Source organism: Hyaena hyaena, unplaced genomic scaffold, assembly GCF_003009895.1.
Source record: "Hyaena hyaena isolate Hyena2069 unplaced genomic scaffold, ASM300989v1 scaffold_634, whole genome shotgun sequence".
NCBI classification, from domain to species: domain Eukaryota; kingdom Metazoa; phylum Chordata; class Mammalia; order Carnivora; family Hyaenidae; genus Hyaena; species Hyaena hyaena.
In genome coordinates, this window is record NW_024081267.1 from 1,000,851 (window position 1) to 1,019,899 (window position 19,049).

The following is a 19,049-nucleotide window of genomic DNA, read 5'->3' on the forward strand; positions in this document are numbered from 1 at the left end:
CTGCCCCTGTCCCAGAGGTGAGCGCCCTCTGTCACAGCCTGTGTTTGCCCCACCTTTTCTGGAGTTGGGGGCTGTTAGGAGCAGAGCTGCTTTGAGCCCGTGGGCCATCAGCGGTGGGTTCCTGGAGGACAGTGGCCGGGCCTGGACAGGTGTGGGCCCTGCCTGTGGCCCCTTACGCTTCCAGCAGCCGTGTGTCCTGAGGCTCCAGCTGCTCCCAGCCTCCTGGTGGTTGGAAGGGTTCTTCTTTCATGGGGGTTGGGGGAAGGGGGTGGGCACGTCTCGGGCAGTGATGGGCATTTTTCTGGTGGCTCAGGATGGCAAGTGCCTTGTCATGTCCTTGTTAGCCATTTCTTCATCTTAACCCCTTCATGTCTTTATTATAGGATTGGAGGAGTTTTGTCCACATTCTGGATGGAGTCTTGTGTCAGATACATCTTGGAGAATCTAGTCTGTGGCTTTACTTTTAGTCTCTTAAGTAAATTCTCATTAAACAATTTTTTTAGTGTTTTATTTTACTTTGGGGGGCGGGTCAGAGAGAGGGAGATCCAGAATCTGAAGCAGGCTCCAGGCTCTGAGTTGTCTCCACAGAGCCTGATGTGGGGCTCGAACCCACGAACCACGAGATCGTGACCTGAGCCGAAGTCAGATGCTTAACCAACTGGGCCACCCAGGCAACCTGTAAATCCTCATTTTTGATGAATGGAGCATGTTTGTGTATTCTTATCTGGATTAACTGTTGAGTTTTTTGTACTGAATAATTCATTCAATCACAGAATATCTTTTTCTTAAAACGTGGAGCCTTAGTTTGCAAAAACACTTTCTTGAGTGTTCCATTTTAAGTAGACTCTTGCTCTTACTGATGTGTGTCAGCCTCTCGGATCCTGGTGAGCACATGAACTAGATTTCCTGAAGCTGCCTCTGTCCCTGAGTTATTTGTTCTTCTGGGTTCAGCTGTGCGGGGGGCACTGTCATGCACGGTCCCACATGGTCCCACATGTGCACAGAGGCTGGAGAGGATCTGTGGGGGAGGGGTTGGCAGGAGGGAGCTCCTTGGGGTGGAATTCCGTAACCAGATGATGGCCTTGTCCTGATCCCAGGCCCCTTTCCCCTCAGCTTTGGAGGGAGTCTGCTTGATGTCTTCTGGGGTCTTTCAAAAAATTTTTTTTATGTTTCATTTATTTCTGAGAGAGAGAGAGGCAGCATGAGCAGGGAAGGGGCAGAGAGAGAGGGAGAGACAGAATCTGAAGCAGCTCCAGGCTCTGAGCTGTCAGCACAGAGCCCGATGTGGGGCTCAAACCCACGAACCGTGAGATCATGACCTGAGCCGAACTCGGATGCTCAACCGACTGAGCCACCCAGGCATCCCCTGGGGTCTTTCAGGAAGACTGAAAAGTCTTGGCCTTTGATTCCTTTCAGCTCCAACGCCCCTGTCATTCCACATTCACTTGCTTCTCGAAACTCACTGTTCCGTGTCCGGAGGCCTTTGTGTCCTTGTGGGGTCCTGGCAGGAGGGCACAGGTGTGGGGAGGTGGCCGCACTGGGACCCGCAGAGGTGAGGCTCTGCATGGGGTGAGGCTGGAAACGACAGCACTTCGTTCTGAGAGCCCACCGGAGAGGTTCTGGAAGGGCCCGGCAGGCAGGGCTGGGTAAGCGGTGCAGGGAGGGCGCTGCAGGGGACTCAGATGTGGTGAAGGGCGTGTGGGCGGCACCGCACGGGGGTCCCCAGGGCCAGGCGGGTGGTGGTGCCGTGCCCCATGTAATTTTCAGGTCGTGCCTGCCATGCCCTCCGGCTCTGGGGCCTGTGGGACCCTGGTCCCCTGTGAGTCTCCTGGTTTTGCAGTTTTCTCTGCTCCGGTCGAGCACGTCCTTGAAAGTGAGTGTCAGAAGCAGGACGAGGTCTGTCCTGTGGCGTCACTGAGAATCGGGTACCGAGGGAGCGAGGTCTCTGAGGTGTTTTTCGGGAGAAAGGGTGTGTGTGCTGTGGTGCGGATTCTCCGCGTGTCTCTGGCTCCTAGAGCCCCTTCTGCTGAGGTCTCCGTGCAGGCGGTGCCTCATCCAGGGCCGCGAGGCTGCTGGGTTGGGTGTCGCAAGTGCAGGAGGACCCAGCAGAGGGACAGAGGCCCCTCAGCCTGTGTGTTTCCCCAGGACCGGAAGCTCACCAAGCTGGAGAGGCAGCGGTTCAAAGAGGAGGCCGAGATGCTCAAGGGCCTGCAGCACCCCAACATCGTGCGCTTCTATGACTTCTGGGAGTCCAGCGCCAGGGGGAAGAGGTGCATCGTGCTGGTGACCGAGCTGATGACCTCGGGGACGCTGAAGACGTGAGCACGCCCCCGCCCGAGGGCCACATGTCAGGGAGGGCCCGTTCTGGGCACAGCGCCCGCGGCGGCTCCCGTGTCCCGGGTGCCTCAGCAGCGTCCCCGTCTGGGTGGGAGACACGTGGCCCCTCTCGCGGGAGCCGCAGGTGAGCCGCGCCCCCGCCCTCAGGTACCTGAAGCGGTTTAAGGTGATGAAGCCCAAGGTGCTGCGCAGCTGGTGCCGGCAGATCCTCAAGGGGCTGCTCTTCCTGCACACCCGGACGCCCCCCATCATCCACCGCGATCTCAAGTGTGACAACATCTTCATCACGGGGCCCACCGGCTCTGTGAAGATCGGTGACTTGGGCCTGGCCACTCTCAAGAGGGCGTCCTTCGCCAAGAGTGTGATTGGTAAGCTCGCGCCCTGGGACCCGGCCGTGGCCCGGACTGCCTGTGGGGGTGTCCCTGGCTGTGTGGGTCAGGCAGAGAGGTCGGCTGGCGCCCGAGGGGCTGTGGACATGCAGCGGCAAGGAGGCCTCAATGACAGAGGGACTCAGGGCTTTGTGGCCAGTGACACTGGAACAGGCACGGAGGCGGGGGGCCACCCCAGGCCACAGGGCCCACCAGAGGGGGTCCCGAGGGAGCACGTGGGGCACTGAGGCTGAGGGCTTTGGTGTGGGTGCTGGTTTGCTAGCCTTTCTTTCTGTGCGTGGGGACATAGGACGGACAAGAGGGTGATCTCCGGGCTTTGCAAGCTCATGGTTTTGATGCACACTTGGGGACAGAACTTGGCCTATTTGTGGCAAATGAAACCGCTGGGAATCTGGAAACTTCTTTGGCAGGGCGAGTGGGTTTGAAGTGTGACGTCTGGGGCAGGGCAACTGTATAGGGTGTCCTGTGGACAGGGGAGCTCTGGGGAGCTAAGTGATGGGATGGGGGCCCACATAGGCCTTGGTTTCTCTTTCTGTGAAATGGGTGGGGCAGGCAAGGGCCTGGCTGCAGGGCCCAGGGCTGTAGGGAGCACACCTCTGAGCTTCTGGTGGTTTCCAAGCAGGTTTTATAGGTTTGGCCTCAGGGGTAGGGTGCCTGGTGAAGCCCTCTGGGCTTTCTCTGGCTGGTGGCGCTGTCCCTCTTGGAAGTGGGCTGTCAAGGTACTGGGTGGTGTGAGGAGGGATATGAAGGCTGGGCGTTTCCAGCAGGCACATGGGGCCCCAGGCCCCACACAGGGTGCCTGATCATCTCAGCTTTAGCTCAGCTGGGGCCCAGGAAGCTCCAGACTCATGGAGAATGGGGGCCGATTAGCACATCTCCCTGGCCCCAAGCAGCCAGGCCCCTTCCTCGGCAGAGGACACAGGTATGCCCAGGGCACCTTCAGGGACACATGATACCGTGACCCACTTCTGGTGTAGCTGTCAGAGGGGCTCATGCAAACATTCGGGTTTGCACTCGAGATGCAGCCCACACTGGCTGGCTGGCGGTGACATCCGAGGACTTGTCCGCCTGCTTGGTGGAGGGGCCGTGGAGTAGGGTCTGGGGACTCTGTGTCCGCTGATGGGAAGGGGGTGGATGGTTTGGGTGAGAAGGTTCCCAGAGCCCAGACAGTGTCCTCATCATAAGCTCTGTGGCCATGGCCCCTTGATGCTGTATGCACACACAGCTGTGGGTCACGCGTGCCTTGTGGGCTTTGTCCCTGGGAGCCATCCGGATCTGATGCCGTCACCAGGGTCTTGCTATGTCTGTGTTGGCCAGGTGCTGAGCTGGTGCTGCCTGTAGGCGTTCATGGCCACGGTGGCCATGAACAGGAGTATGGCCATGAACATGAGTGAGAGGCCGTAGGGGCCAAGGAGGTGCACAGGGCATGTGTGTGTGCATGGGGGGAGGGGAACATGTTTTCACCATGCAGATTTGAATGGCTGGAAAGAGAAAGAAGGTCTTTCTTTGTCCGTGGCCTGAGCACGTATGCATGTGGGTGTCCCCAGCCTGGCTCTACGCTGCGCCCGACCCCCCCTGCACCCACACCCCCGTGCCCACCCTGAAAGGCAGGGCGTCTGGGGCCTTTGGGGGTTTCTTTCGGGGCTGCATTACTGGTTGTGGGGGCCTCAGGAGGGCCTGGGCCACCAGGGGGCTTGCGTGGGGCCTCAGGCGGCTTGGCTCCGGCTTCCCGCTGGAGCCCTGGACATCTCCCCCTTTGCCCTGTGCATGGGCACAGCCAAGTGCAGACATTTCCAGCACAGTTGTGTGCTTTAGACCCCCCAAATAGGAAAAGTAATCCTAGTGCAAGGTCCCTCTGAGTCCACGCTGTTCCCGTTATGAGACTTCTCCACACGTGTCCCTACACATGTAAACCTGCGGGCACTTCCTGACTTCTCCACGCGTGCCCCTACACGTGTAAAGCTGCGGGCACTTCCTGACTTCTCCACGCGTGCCCCTACACGTGTAAAGCTGCGGGCACTTCCTGACTTCTCCACGCGTGTCCCTACACATGGAAACCTGTGGGCATTTCCTGCTTTTGCCATTTCTTACCCAAAAGGTTAACTTCTTTTGTTGAACATATAATATGTGTTAAATTGAAAATTGCGTTAATGAGAAAAAGTTCAAATTTCTGGTAACTTATCTGCATCCCAGAGATGCCATGAAGACATTGATGACCCCATGTGTGCTTTTTAGATAGGAGTTTGTGTGGCTCTGCATACTCTTTTTAAAGAAACTATGGTATTTTTAAACTGAATTTTGAAAATGAGGAAGTTGAAAAGGCATGAAACCACCATCAAAGTTGATGTTCGGTGCTCCTTTGCATTGCATTCGGGTGGGCACTCAGTTGGACCTATTTTAACAAGATGATTTTGTGATTTGTAACTTTAAAAAAAAAAAGTATATATTTTGAGAGGGGGAGGATGAGGGGGAGAGAGAAGAATGGGGGAGGGGAAGAGGGAAGGAGAGAGAGAATCCCAAGCAGACTCCACACTCCCAGCACAGAGCCCGATGTGGGGATTGATCTCATGAACCTCAAGATCGTGACCTGAGCTGGTTACCAAGAGTTGGACGCTTAACTGAGCTACCCAGGCACCCCAAAGATTTTATGATTTTTAATTTTTTTACAATTTCATTTTAGAGACACAGAGAGCACGAGAAGGGGAGGGGCAGAGGGAGAGGTGGAGAGTCTCATGCAGGCTCTGCACCCAGTGCGGAGCCTGACTCGGGGCTTGATTCTCATGACCCCTGGGATCATGACCTGAGCTGACACTCAGCTGACTGAGCCACCCAGGTGCCGCAGGATTTTGTGATTTTTGAAGAAGTTTGTTACAGAAAAATAACAAAACCCAGACCAGTGTGACTGAAGGAAACCCCAGCCAGACCCCACCTCCCTGACGGGCCACCTTAGTCTCTGTGTGTTGGTTCATAGAGAGGAGGGCACGCGTGCACAACCGAGTAGTTTATTTCACTCAGTTATTTCAAGGTTTCTGTTGAAACGTTCAGGTTAATAAGTGTCATTCTAAAGCCTCCCATGTTTGGGACACATGCGCCTTTCCCACCTGAGCCCTCGTGGGCACGTGGCTGGCACCGTCGGCGCAGATGCTCACTGTCGTCTGTGCTGCCTGACACTCTGCCGCGTGGTGCGCCTGTCTGGGGGCCCTGGAGCCCTTCTGGGTGTTTGCAGTTCAGGTAGCTCTGCAGGGACCCTGAGTTTCTGTCAGCCCCGGGTTATCCGGCCCCCAGGAGTGATGTGCTCGTCAGGGAGCGGCATCCGCAGGGTTTTGGGCACAGACTGAGCCCCAGGAAGTGCCGGGCTCCTAGCTGTGTGGGTTCCACCAGTGCCGGATTCTGGGGGAGCTTGGGGGAAGCACCCGCAGAGCACTCCCGTCTGAGTCTCAGGTTCCAGGGCTAATGGTGCAGAGTGTGTGGATGGCACGGGGGTCCCAGGCCCAGTAGCCACTGACCCTGCTTCTCTTGCTCCCGGACACAGGTACCCCAGAGTTCATGGCACCTGAGATGTACGAGGAGCATTACGACGAGTCTGTGGACGTCTACGCCTTTGGGATGTGCATGCTGGAGATGGCCACCTCGGAGTACCCCTACTCCGAGTGCCAGAATGCCGCCCAGATCTACCGGAAGGTCACCTGTGTGAGTCCACGGGCCGTCATGGTGGGCCTGCTTTGTGAGACCCTCTCTGTACCCTGTGAGGGGGGGAAACCGAGGCTGTCTAGCTTGGCAGAGTGGCCGTGCAGGCCTCTGAGCTGGCGGTGGAGACACGTGGGCCTCGTGTGACCCGAGGCTGCAGCACCTTCGGGGCCTCTCCAGGAGGCGCCCGGGCCACCTGTCCCCAGCGCTCCTTGTCGGGACCGCCACCCCCAGGGCTGCTGGCTCTCCTGTGTCGGCTCTGCAGCCCAGGTGGTGGTCAGCCATAGTCGGGTGGCTCCAGCTGTGTGAACGGATCACCTGTCCTCCCTCGATGGCCTTTGTGTCCCGTGAGGCTATGGCTTTTCTGGGCACCAGGCTGCACGACCCCTGAGTCCTGGCTGCCTTGCCCCCGCCTGGTGCCCCCCTCGCTTCTGCAAACAGTGCGAGGAGTGTGGTCCCTGGCGCCCCAGGGCAGCTGTCCTCACCCCGCCCTCCGCTCTGAGCTCCTGGCCGGTCACTGCGCATTTCCCTCCTTCCGTCTTCATTCCGAGTTATTGGTCACTTGTTTGAGCTCCTCTTGTGTGCTGCTGCGGGTGTGAGGCGGGAACGCACGCTGTGTCGGCTGGTGGCAGTCGGCAGAGACGCATAGGTGGGCGCGAAGTGGCGGTGCTGGCAGGAGGGGCCGGGCTTGTGGCCATGGGCTGTGGTCCTCCATGGAGCAGGGGTCATCCCACGGGGCTAGGGCCTCATTTCCAGGCTTGCAGGTGTGGGGGGAGCAGCCCACCAACCCTGTTTCTAGTTGTGCACGTGGTTGCTGCTGCGGTCTGCCCGCTGGGCCGGGGCGACAGGACTGGCTCCCGCCGCTGTGCTCCACGGCCGCCCTGGTCCCTCTCTCGGGCCCCAGGAAATGGGACGCCGGCCAGGGCTCCTGTCACTGCTCCAGCGTCCGGCATCCGCCCCCAACCCCGGGTCTTTCAGGCATGCCACGTCCCCGCTGCCAGTGGCCCGACCTCATACATTATAGCCTGGGGTACAAGGCCTTTCAAAATGGCAGCTGTTCTGGCACGTTCTTCACCTGCTTTGGGGGCCTCAGCAGAGAGGTGGATGACAGGGACACACCTGTTTATCTGTAGTTCTAGTTTCTCAGCCCACCTGCCTCCCGTAGGGACCCTGGCCCTTCCTCCTGTTGTGATTAAACTCTTTCTGTTGGCCTCAGTGGGACGGCATGGCATCCTCACCTCCACTGGGAAGCCCTCAGCTGTGCCGAGAGCCCCGTGTCCCGCTCTGATGCTGCACAGATCTCTTGCACGTTGGGCACAACACGACCCCCATGGGTTATGGGCCTGGGGCCTGAGGGTCAGGGCACAGCAGGGCCCCACGTAGTGGCAGGGAGCCCCTGGGGGTCCTGCCCTCCTGGGTCCACCTCTGGGCTGGAGGCCACCCCTCCCGCCCTTTGTGTGGGAAAACGTATGCATCACGTTCTCTATGTTTGAAAAAGCAACCAAACCGGGATGAGGACTGGGAAGTCAGAGTCTTGTTGAGGGACGCGATGGTTGGGGCCCCTCGGTGTGTTGAAGCCCCTCCCCCAAGCCCCCGCCCTCCGCAGCTGCACGTGAACCCTGCAGTCCAGCCCCTGCGTCTCCTGGATCCTCTGCCCCCAGGGTGTGCACTTTGGGGTACTGCCCTCTCGCCGTGGCCATCGCTGGCACCCACTGGGCCCTTGGTGCAGATCCTCACGCACTGACACCGAACCCGGAGGCGCCGGGCCTGGGAAGTTAGCCCTGACCGTGGCCGCAGCCGGGCAGAGTTTCTGGTGCCCTTGGCCAGCAGCTGTGGCCACACAGTGCCCCCGGCACCCTCCAGGGAGGGAGTGGTGAGGGAGGCGGCCCCCGTCCGGCTGCCTCATCGGCGCCGGGGGTGCGAATGCTCCCGTCAGACGGGGGCTGGGTCGGGTTCCTGCTCGGAGCCCGCTGCTCCCGACCGCGTGTCCCCGGGAGCTCGGGATGAGCCGAGCCCCCAGCAGGCTGGTGCACCTCCTGTCTCCTCCCCTTCTGGGTTTGTGCCAGCTGAGCCCGAGGCGGGTCCCGCCAGTGACTCCACTCATCTCGTCTTACAGGGCATCAAGCCTGCCAGCTTTGAGAAGGTGCACGATCCCGAAATCAAGGAGATTATCGGGGAGTGCATCTGCAAAAACAAGGAGGAGAGGTGAGTCCGGCGGCGCTGGGCCTGCGTGCCGCTCCCGCTGCAACCGCCCCAGCCGGCCCGCTCGCGCGGGACACAGGCGGGCCGCCTCAGGCCACGGCGCCCCTGGGCCAGCGAGGCCGCCGGGTGGCAGGCGGCAGCCCCGGCCCCTCCTCGGCTGCCTGGAGCTTGCCCCTCCGCTCTGGGGGCCATCCTTGAGCCTCCCTCCCTTGCTACCTGTGTCGCACCCGCCCGGCCTAAACAGGGGCGCCCTCCGCCATGCCCTCAGCCTCCCCTCCGACCGCCTCCGGGCTGCTGGTTCCTGACCCGAGTCTCGGCCCCAAGCCCACGTCAGAGTCCTGGAGCCGCCCCCGAACCAGCACCCATGTCCTCGGCTGGTCAGCAAGGGAACCTCCTCCTCTCTCTTTCCCCCTCCCTCCCCTCCTCCTCCCACCTACATCCTCTCCTCCCTCCTCTTCCTCTTTCCTCCCTCCATTCCCCTACCTGTACTTTTCTCTCCTCCCCATTCTCTTCTCCTCTCCTCTCCCCTGCCCCCTCTTTCCCCCTTACTCCCCCCCTCCTCCCACCTACAGCCTCCTCCCCTCCCTCCTCCCCCTCCTCTCCCCCCACACCTCTTCCTGGCCCCCCGTATGCCCTCCCCACCCCGAGCACATAGCACATGGCCACCCTGTCGCTGTTCTCAGCCTTGATACCTGCTGTCATCATCTCCCAGGCCTCCTGTCTGATCCTTGGGCTCTCTCCTGCCCCCTGCAGGTTATCATATTTTATTCTTTAAGAAAAAACACTAAAAAAATTGTGAAATGTAAGTCACATCAGAGAAGTATAGAAACAACCACGTAGAAGCAAAGAATCCTCAGAGCAGACTCTGCGAGACCACCTTCCACCAGACCAGGACCGGCAGGGGCCCTGACCTCTGCTCCCCTTTGTGCGGTGACCGTCCATGGGGCGTGGGCTCCGCCTGTCCACAGGACAAGACGCCGTCCGCAGTAATCGGGGAGGAGCTGCTGGAACAGACAGGACCCTGGGGAGAAGGGAACTCGGTGTTCAGGGGTGGGGAGTGGTTGTCATGACGTCGCCAGCCGCTGACCCCCCCGCCCCGTTCTGAGCAGCTCCCGAAGCCTGAGAACTCCGTGCTTCTGGGAGCCTGGCGCCCCCGGCACAGGCGGTCCACCCTCGCCTTGAGCCAGCTGTCTCTGCCTGGGGGCTCACCAGCACCTCCACAGGCCTGTCTGCGCGGTGCAGGGCCCGGTCTAGAAACTGCTTCTGAGTCTCTCTTGATGGGGGTGTTTCCTTTTCGTAACAAGAGAGAAAAGAAGCAGTGAGTCCAATGCAGCGAGCTGTGTTCAGGTGTGATCTTTTCTGCTTCCCTGGGAATAAACTGTCATGTGCTGCCCTTGAGGACAGAGCCTGCCCCCTGGGTAGTACAGTCAGAGAAACTTCTAGAAGGAGCGGGGCAGGCCAGGGCCCTAGCACTGTCTAATGCCTTCCTGGCAGGTCTGCCCTCACCTTGCCCATCCGCTGCCCCTCCTCAGGTACGAGATCAAGGACCTGCTGAGCCAAGCCTTCTTCGCAGAGGACACGGGTGTGAGGGTGGAGCTGGCTGAGGAGGACCACGGCAGGAAGTCTACCATCGCCCTGCGCCTCTGGGTTGAGGACCCCAAGAAACTGAAGGGCAAGCCCAAGGACAATGGGGCCATAGAGTTCACCTTTGACCTGGAGAAGGAGACGCCGGACGGTGTGGCACAGGAGATGGTACCGTGACACTTGCTGCGGAGGGCGGGTGGCGGGCCCCAGCAGAGGTGGGGTGTTCTGTGGAAGCGTGCGGTTTCCAGAGATGAGAAAGAGGTCAGAGCAGGGGTGCATCCCTGTGGTGAGCGTGCAATCCAGGGTGTGAGGATGCCACTCGTTGTCGAGTGTGTGCGTGAAGGACCACGCAGGTTGGACCCCTGCTGCACAGAGGACAGCACCTGCTCCAAGGAGGCACAGTGAGGTGTCCCGTGGCGTGGTGAGGGGTCGCGTGGAGCCGTGCCGGGAGGGGCTGGGGGCTTGTGTGGATCAGGAAAGGCCTGATTTCACCAGGGTTTTGCTGCCTTTGTGTGAATGTGACTTTGGTTTGCTGAGGGCACTGTGTCCCGCTGCGATGCAGTGGGAGAGGAGCCGCTGGTTTTTGCTGTGGAAAGTGAGCACGAGTGAGCATGCGTGCACTCGCTGAGGTGGATGCCGGACTGCGGTACTGACTGGCAGGTAGCAGGCACGTCAGTGCCCTGAGTTCAGGACCCTTGTTCCTCCTGGAGCTCCAGCACCATGGTCCCCTCTCACCTTCCGGAATTTAAAGTACAGGCGTTGTTGAGCCTGGTGATGTGCAGGCCGGTGGCCCAGGAGTGAGGGTCTGGTGCCATGTGTCCTGGGCAGGAGGTAGGCTGCGACCGGGGCAGCCCTGCTGGAGATGACGTGGGTCCCTGGGGCTGCCACGAGGGGCGTGTCCGTCAGGGCTGGGCCAGTGTGGGCACCACTGGAGGCCTGGGCTGGGCAGCAGTCTGCTCCCCTGAGAGCCTGGCACCTGCTGCGTGTGCCCGGGGAGCCTTCCTGCCCAGGCTGGATTCTGGTGGGAGCCCCGCGGGGGTAGAGGGCCACAGCACCACCCGCGGGTGATGGACTCCATGTGATGCTGTCTGCCACAGTTGGGCCAGGACGGGGTGGTGGCCAAACGCGCCCAAAGCCTTTTCTGGGACCACCCACCCTCGTGAGCCACCTCTCCCTTCTCTGCCACAGCACAGCGCTGCCGGGCCTGCCGCCTCGCCTGCCCTCAGTGAGCCCCTGGCCCTTGGTTGGACTTGCTGGGTGGTGTCCCGGCCGGGAACCGGCCTCCCTGTGCCTCCCACCGAAGGCCGACCGTGAAACACCAGATCTGACCTCAGGAGCCCCAGTGGGGCAGGTTTTGGGGCTCAGTGCCCCCCGCTGCCCTGGTGGCCCCGTACCAACAGCTTCAGTTGAACACACCTACTTCTTTGCAACACCAGTGCCAGTGCCACAGTCTCTGACCCGCCTCTAGCACGTGGCTCACGGGGCACAGGGGACAGGATCGAGATCACCGGGGGCTGAGAAGGGCCGGTTCTCTGGGGGCCTGGGCTGGCTTTGGCCTGAAGTGATCCCTTGTGAGGACCCCTGGAGAAGGGGCCCACAGCTGGGCCCAGGCTCCCCGTGTCCGGGCACCCCCTCTTCTGCTGTCATGGCCTCTGTGCAGATGGCATTTCATTGTGGTACAGAACAGGGCTAAATTTTCCCCATCTGGGAAAAAATAGAAGAAACACCTTGGAGAGGATCTCCAGGGGGTGACGGTGAGGAGAGACGGAAGGAAAACTGGGCCACGGGCAGAAAATAGAAGCAGTGGGCAGGCATGTCTGCGGGGCGCCTTCTTGTCCATGGCCTCCGGTCAGGGCGGCCCCGATGGTGGGCTGGCAGGTGAGTGGGCGGCAATGACCTCGGTCCTGGCCCCTCACATGAGTCCTGGCCGTGTGCCACCGCTCACCGTGCTGCCCGGGGACCCCGTCTGGCGGGAGGCTGGCTGCCGCGACATCTGCGTGATTGCAACACGGTTCGCCGTATCCGGGGGGCGGGGGGGGGGAGTTGTTTTCAGAAATGAGACTCTGAAGCATTCAGTCTCACACTTGCAGAAAAGTCGCAAACATACCACAAAGAACCGTTTAAAATGGTGTCCAGGCCTGATGCCCTGTCACCTCGGAGATGCCTGTGTCTCTTTCCCACAGACGGTGACCAGTCTGCTTGGCCACCTCAGCCATCAGAGCCAGGAGAGCCACCTGGGGCCTATTTGGGGTCCCCCTTGTCTGTCTTCAATTGTCCTGCTGTGAAGGATGCATCTGGTGACCACCTTGCGCGGCTCCGTCACGGTCACGGCAGTGTGTCTGTGGGAGTGCTTGGCATGGGGCTGTGTCCCCGTGATCACGTGGTTGAGGGGCGTCCGCCAGCGGTCTCGCGTGAAGTGATGGGTGGGGCCTCACAACTGCGTAAACGTTCTCACCAAACTCTCCATATGTGTCCATCTCCGTGGACTCGCGGTTTTGTTGGTGAGTTACGCGTGAGCACATAGTATGTACCTCAAACGCAGCGCGTGCGGTCTCACACCGTCCCCGAGGTCAGGAATCTGGGAGCGGCTTAGGGGGTCCTTCTGGCTGTGGGTCCTCCACACCCTGTGGCCGAGGCGTCGGCCAGGGTGACCGGGACTGAGGGTCCTTCGGTGTCCGCGCCACTCACCTGGCTGCTGGCAAGACACTGTTTCCAGCTGGTGGGCTGTTCCACAGGGCACTGGTGACACAGCTTCCTGTGAGCCCGAGATCCACGGGAGGGTGTGGAGGGGCGGACGAGCCCACACACGTGGCATCCTGTGTGACCTCACACCAGCAGTGGCACCTGTCACTCCTGCCTCAGGTCACTTGCACTCCCCCATGTGCCTTGGTGGACCCTCCCCTCAGGCCATCGCGGCATCACTGCGCGTTTTTGACGGCCAGACGTGTGCGTTTGGACCACGGAGGTGCGGGCACACGTCCCACACACGTCCCTGTCTCTTGTTACCTGAGCGTCGCTTGCTTTCAGGCACAGCCATGTCTCCAGGCCCCTCATCCTTCTCTTGCCTGAAACTCTGCGGGGAGCCCAGTTCTCACACCGGCCAGACTCCGGGCGCCACCCCGGGCCCGGCTGGGGTTCTGTGCACTCGCACACGCGCTCCTGTGTGCATCCATGTCAGTGTATGTCTGCTGTGAGTTGAGAGCCCTGGGTTCACTTGGTTCCTGATCGGTGCCAAGCTCCGTGCCCTGGCTCTCTCCCTTTCCACACGAGGCTCCCAGGGTGACGGCGCAGAGATGGGCCTCCGCTGCTTCGTGGTTTTGCCATCGGCGTCCTCCGGGAGAGCCGTGACCTTTCCCAGAGGCCTGGGGCTCCTTCACAAACGCTCTCCTGGGTTTAGAGTTTTCTGGGCATGGGTGCCTTCCCCCCCACAGCCCCCACCTGGGTCTCAGGTTACACGATGGACTTCCTTCCCTTCCTTCCCTTCGTGCTTGCTTGGGGAACTGCCTGGCCGGAGGCGGCTTTGGGTCCCCTCCCCCTCCCCCCGCACTCCCCGCGAGCACAGGCACCTGCCGCAGCCTCGCTGTCCCAAGAGCAGCGCTGTGCGGGTCCAGAAGGCCATGCTTTCTACAGCTGTACAGTTGGCGGGGTGGGGGGGGCACTTCTTTACAGGAAGGTGACAGACGGGGTGGGGGCCTGGGGCGGGGCTTCTGCAGAGACTTGTGGGCAGGAGGTGCGGTGCAGACGCAGGGCCCCAGTCACGGCGTGGCACCTCTCTTGGCAGATCGAGTCGGGATTCTTTCATGAGAGCGATGTGAAGATTGTGGCCAAGTCTATCCGTGACCGCGTAGCGTTGATCCTGTGGCGGCGAGAGAGGATCTGGCCGGCGCTGCAGCCCCCGGAGCAGCGGGACCCAGGCAGCCCCGACAAGGCCAAGGGCCCGCCCGCACCCCTGCAGGTCCAGGTGACCTACCACGCGCAGGGCGGGCCGCCGGAGCCCGAGGAGCCCGAGGCAGACCAGCACCTCCTGCCTGCCGCGCTGCCGGCCAGCGCCACCTCCCTGGCCTGTGAGTGCCGTCCTCCCCACGCCCGCGCCCCCAGCCCTCGCTGCAGGTGTGGACCGCAGGTGCGGGCGACCGCTCTCGGGGGGGGGGTGGGCACTGGGTGTCTTTAGCTCGTGGAAGCCCAGCTTCTCAGGACAGGTGGGGACAAACGTGGAGACGGATCCAGAACTTCCGTGCCCTAAGCCAGCAGGACGGAACAGCCGGTCCAGCTGCTGCTTCCACGTGGAGGAGGTCAGTCCTGGCCTCGGGGTGTCCCCGCCGGGACACCACTGCCCCGAGAACTGCCCAGCCTCCTGTGGTCCTGGCGCTCTCAGCCGTGACCTTTGTTGCCAGGATCACATGTCCTCAAGATTATCTCCCTTCCAGTGCCCGACCTTTGACACCTTTACGCTGTTTCCCGGGGTTTCTCCGATGGCTTGTCGGGAACCGCTCTGCGTCCCTGATGACTGGAGGAGGGAACGGATGGTTTTCTGCAAGTCTGGGCAGAAGAATGTCCTGCCTTTGCTCTCAGTGGCCTCAAAATTCAGCTGTGAGCTGAGGGTTGAGGAAGTGGTGCCATCCGCCTGTTCTGTGAGCAAGTGCCGAGCACGACTGCAGCCTGCCCAGGCCACATAGGCTGTTCACGTGGAAAGATCAAAATTGCCTGTTTGACTTACTTAATAGGAATATGTATCAATTGTCGTTAAAACGATAGTGACGTTCTTCAAAGTAGGCTACTTAAACCCAAACCCGTAGCGGGCTGCTGCTGAGAGTCCGGGTGCTTGCCGCTGGCTTCCCTCTGGCCTGCTCAGCGAGGCTGTGCAGAAGTCAGCGGCTACATCCTCACTCCACTTTCCGATGAGCCAGCAGTTCGTTAACGGGCGTAAACTTTGTGTAGGAAGAGGCTGTCCGTATCGGGCGCACTCCACGTATCAGGCAGTGTGTTTGAACAGTCTCTGGGCAGGAGAGATACCCAGACCTGGAACGCAGTCCGCCGGGGCCAGCTGTCCTCGCACAGGCTTGACCCACCGGGCAGACACCGATCGCCCACGGGCTCAGCGCGGGTCGGCGTTCTGTCCGCAAATGCGGTCTTCCTGTCAACTCAGCGCTTCTGTGTGCTTCGTGCAGCAGCCACGCTTCTGAAGACTGCTGTGTGCGCGTGGTGTGAGTTCTGTAAAGCAGGCAGCACAGTCGCATTGGGTAAAATTCAGACAGGACCAGAGGCTGTGCAGCAGAGGGCGGTTTCTCTCCCTGCCTGGAGCCCAGTGATGTTGCCTGTCTCTTAATGGTAAATTCCAGAGATAACATGCACACGGAATCACTCACGTGCACTGAAACATGTGCACGCAGCAGAACCCACACACGTGTGAGTCCACGGCGCACTGAGCATGCCGGCACACACGCAAACCCTGTGTCTCTGCTGTGCCCACACATGCTCGTCTGCACCTTGCTCTGATTGGAACAGGAAGCACATGCCCAGCCGTCCCTCCGGGCACAGTGCGTGTGGACGGCCTGACCACACTGCGTGGTCAGGTGAGATGATGGGCTCCGCACACACGTCACTGGAAAAGGGACCTGATCTTAAGTAACAAGATGGGTGGGCAGACACATGGATGTCGGAAGGTACAACAGACACCACGTTGTGGGGGGCTCCACCATGAGCTGCCCACCTCAGCCCAGATCACATTCAGTGAGAGGGTGGGGCCAGCACGCACTGACTGCAAGAAGGCACCTTGTCAGGAGGTTTAAAGATGATTTGTTTTTTAAGTTTACTTATTTAGTTTGAGACACAGAGAGAGGGTGTGATCAGGGGAGGGGCAGAGAGAGAGGGAGAGAGAGAACCTCAAGCAGGCTTCCACATTGTCAGCACTGAGCCCAGCTCGGAGCACAGACCCCCAAACCATGAGATCATGATGTGAGCCCAAATCAAGGGTCAGACGCTTAACCTACTGAGCCAGTCAGGTGTCCCTAAATTTTTAATTCTAGAAATAACAAACACATTCCCTTTATTTTCATTAAAAAAAATTTTTTTAGGAGTAGAATTCAGTGATTCATCACTTAGATACCACACCCAGTGCTCGTCGTAGGTGCCCTCCTTAGTGCCCATTCCCCATCCAGCCCATCCCCCACCCACCTCCCTCTGTCACCCCTGAGTTTGTTCTCTGTCTTTGAGTCTCTCACGGTTTGTTTTCCTCTCTTCTATTCCCCTCGTGTCCATATGTTAATATGTTTTTTTCTTAAATTCCACGTATGAGTGAAATCTGATCTATTTCATTTAGCATAATACATTCTAGCTCCATCCACATCATTGCAAATGGCAAGATTTCATTCTTTTTGATGGCTGAGTAATATTCCGCTGTTTATTTGCCACGTCTTCTTATCTGTTCACCTGTCAGTGGACATTTGGGGTCTCTCTGTAGTTTGGGTATTAAACACATTCCATTTAGGAATGTAAAATGTTGCATATATGGTTAAAGTTGGTTCATATGAAATTTGCCAGGTCTGTACACATTTCTTTTTCTTGTGCACATGTTGTGTGTTTCTGTGTTTGCCTTATGTGTGTCTGTCTCTGCATATCTGTCTGTATTTTTCTCCCTCTGTGTCTCTCTGCATGCCTCTGTGTATCTCTGTCTTTGTGTGTCTCTGTGTCTCTGTGTGTGTCTGTTTCTGTATGTCTCTCTGTCTCTTTTTCTCACTGCATGTCTCTTTGTGTTTGTGTCTGTCTCTGTTTCTGTGTGTCTCTCTGGCTCTGTAGGGTCTCTGCATGTGTATCCGAGTGTCTCTCTGTTTCTATTCTCTGTGTGTCTGTCTCTAGAGGTCTTTCTGCATGTGTCTCTTTGTATGTCTTTGTCCTCTGTGTGTCTGTGTCTCTCTCTGTCTCTCTGCACGTGTCTCTGTATGTCTCTCTGTCTCTGTGTGTAGAAGGAAATGGCCACCACCTTCCTCACTGAAAGTCAGAGCCGTGTGTCTGATGGGTTCTGTGCAGTTAGACCTTGGCGCTTGCGTCCTCCCGGCTAGAGGGGGCCCGGATGAGCCCTTGGGAAAATGACTGATGTGAAGCCAGCAGGATTCTCTTTCACTCCATTTGCTTAAATTACAAACGGACACGATGCTGGCGCTCTGAGGCGCCCCGTAGATGTGCCTGGTGCTGCAGGTGGGAAGCCGCAGTAGATTCTGAGTCTGGATGCGGTAAACAGAAGGTGCCATTTCAAGCAGGATTTTGTCTTCATCGTTCAGTGCCTGGCCACGCAGGCGACTGGGGGAGGCAAGCCCGTGGCCGTGGGGCCTGTCTGTGCCGGGTGTGTGGGTGGCTCCGTCCGCTGTGATGCTGATGCGGTGGAGCCCCTCGGTCCCCCCCGGCGTCTCTACGGGGTGGGGCCTCGCCTGCCCCATTTTCCAGCTGGGTCACATGTGGGCCCGTGATGTGAGGGCCGGGTTTAGACTCCGTTTTTCCTGCTTTGTGCTCTTTGTCATGGTAGTGAAGATGGTCACAGTCCCTGCCCCATAAGATGCAGGTGCCTGTCGCTTCTGCCGCAGGACCTGAGCTTCTGTTAGCCTCCTAAGGCCCCTCGCCGAGCTCTCGGTCTCTAGGCTGGGCCAGGTGACAGGCGAGGGTCCTGTAGCCAGGATGGACACATTTCCTGCAGAGAATGGTGTCAGGTGCCCGCCTGGGACCTGTGGCACCCGTGGCGGGTGGCCCCCAGACGGCATTGGGCTGGGGCCCCAGGGCATCTCCGTGGGTTCCAGCCCTGCCCCCCACCATCCTAGGGGGTACTGTCCAGGCCAGTGTGCACTCACTACTCAGGTGACTGGGAAACGTGACCAGGTCTTGGTTTGCAGGAGAGCACAGGACACGGACCGAGCGTCATGTCTGAGCGTGGCCGCGTCCCTGAGACTGTGTGTAGAGTGGGGTGGTGTTTGGGGGAGTCCGCCCTGAGCCATGCCCTTGCCCTTCCCAGCGGACAGCACGTTTGACAGCGGCCAGGGCTCCACGGTGTACTCGGACTCGCAGAGCAGCCAGCAGAGCGTGGTGCTGGGCTCGCTGGCGGACACGGCGCCGCCCCCGGCCCAGTGCGTGTGCAGCCCCCCTGTGAGCGCGAGCGACGGGCCCGTCCTGCCGTACAGCTTGGCCTCGGTGGGGCCCTACCAGCAGCCGGCCGTGGTGAGTCCGCCCCCCCCCCCCCCCCCCCGTGCCCTGGAGCCCCACGGGCAGCCCGGGCCACGCTGGCCTTTGGTCAGGCCCCGGGGAGGTCCGCCCTGTGGGGACACTGGGGACGTGCCCTGAAGGGCCCATCAGGTGGGAGGCTAGGAGCGCGGAGCCCGGAGCGCAGCGCCTGGGGGCTGTGGTGGCCGGCATTGTTGACGGTACCGACACCTTTGATTTCCACTGGCGTGTCCGGCCCTGCTGAGGGTGCTAGTGTGCACGTTCGCAGCACGAGGCAGCTGAACTGTGGTGAACGTGAACGTGGTCAGGGAACCTGTAGAGTAACTTGTAAGATGTGGAGATGGAGCCTGACCTGAAACGGGAACAGCTGGGGTGCCCGGCGGTGGGGGGGGGGGGCATAGCTGGTCTTTATTTTCCAGTTTGATTTGGTTTATGCCCAGAAGACAGATGAACCCCATGCTTCACGGCTGCAGAGCGAGGCGGTGGAGGGGGGTCCAGACAGAGAGGCGGGCCCCAGGCCCCCTTCCTGAGGGGCCCCTGCTGTGGCCTGAGTGCTGGTCCCGTCCTGCGGGCCTGGGCGGGCGGGCAGGCTCCGAAGATCCCTCTATAGGCAGTTGCATCCGCTGAGTCCTGGACTCGTTTCCA

General features: G+C 59.8%; 1 protein-coding gene across 13 annotated transcripts in view; it reads left to right on the forward strand.

Annotated features, from left to right (window-relative positions):
• Positions 1–19,049, forward strand: part of WNK2 (WNK lysine deficient protein kinase 2) — a 123,056-nt gene that overhangs the window by 32,701 nt on the left and 71,306 nt on the right. For all 13 annotated transcript variants that reach the window (XR_005525327.1, XR_005525328.1, XM_039216433.1 and 10 more), the window contains 7 exons: positions 2,146–2,318; positions 2,485–2,705; positions 6,259–6,416; positions 8,530–8,618; positions 10,148–10,367; positions 13,981–14,263; positions 18,199–18,401. Coding sequence is in view for 11 of the 13 variants with exons in the window: in XM_039216433.1 (XP_039072364.1) it covers positions 2,146–2,318; positions 2,485–2,705; positions 6,259–6,416; positions 8,530–8,618; positions 10,148–10,367; positions 13,981–14,263; positions 18,199–18,401 (1,347 nt within the window). In the remaining 2 variants the exon portion in view is untranslated. The remainder of the gene's footprint in view (positions 1–2,145; positions 2,319–2,484; positions 2,706–6,258; positions 6,417–8,529; positions 8,619–10,147; positions 10,368–13,980; positions 14,264–18,198; positions 18,402–19,049) is intronic.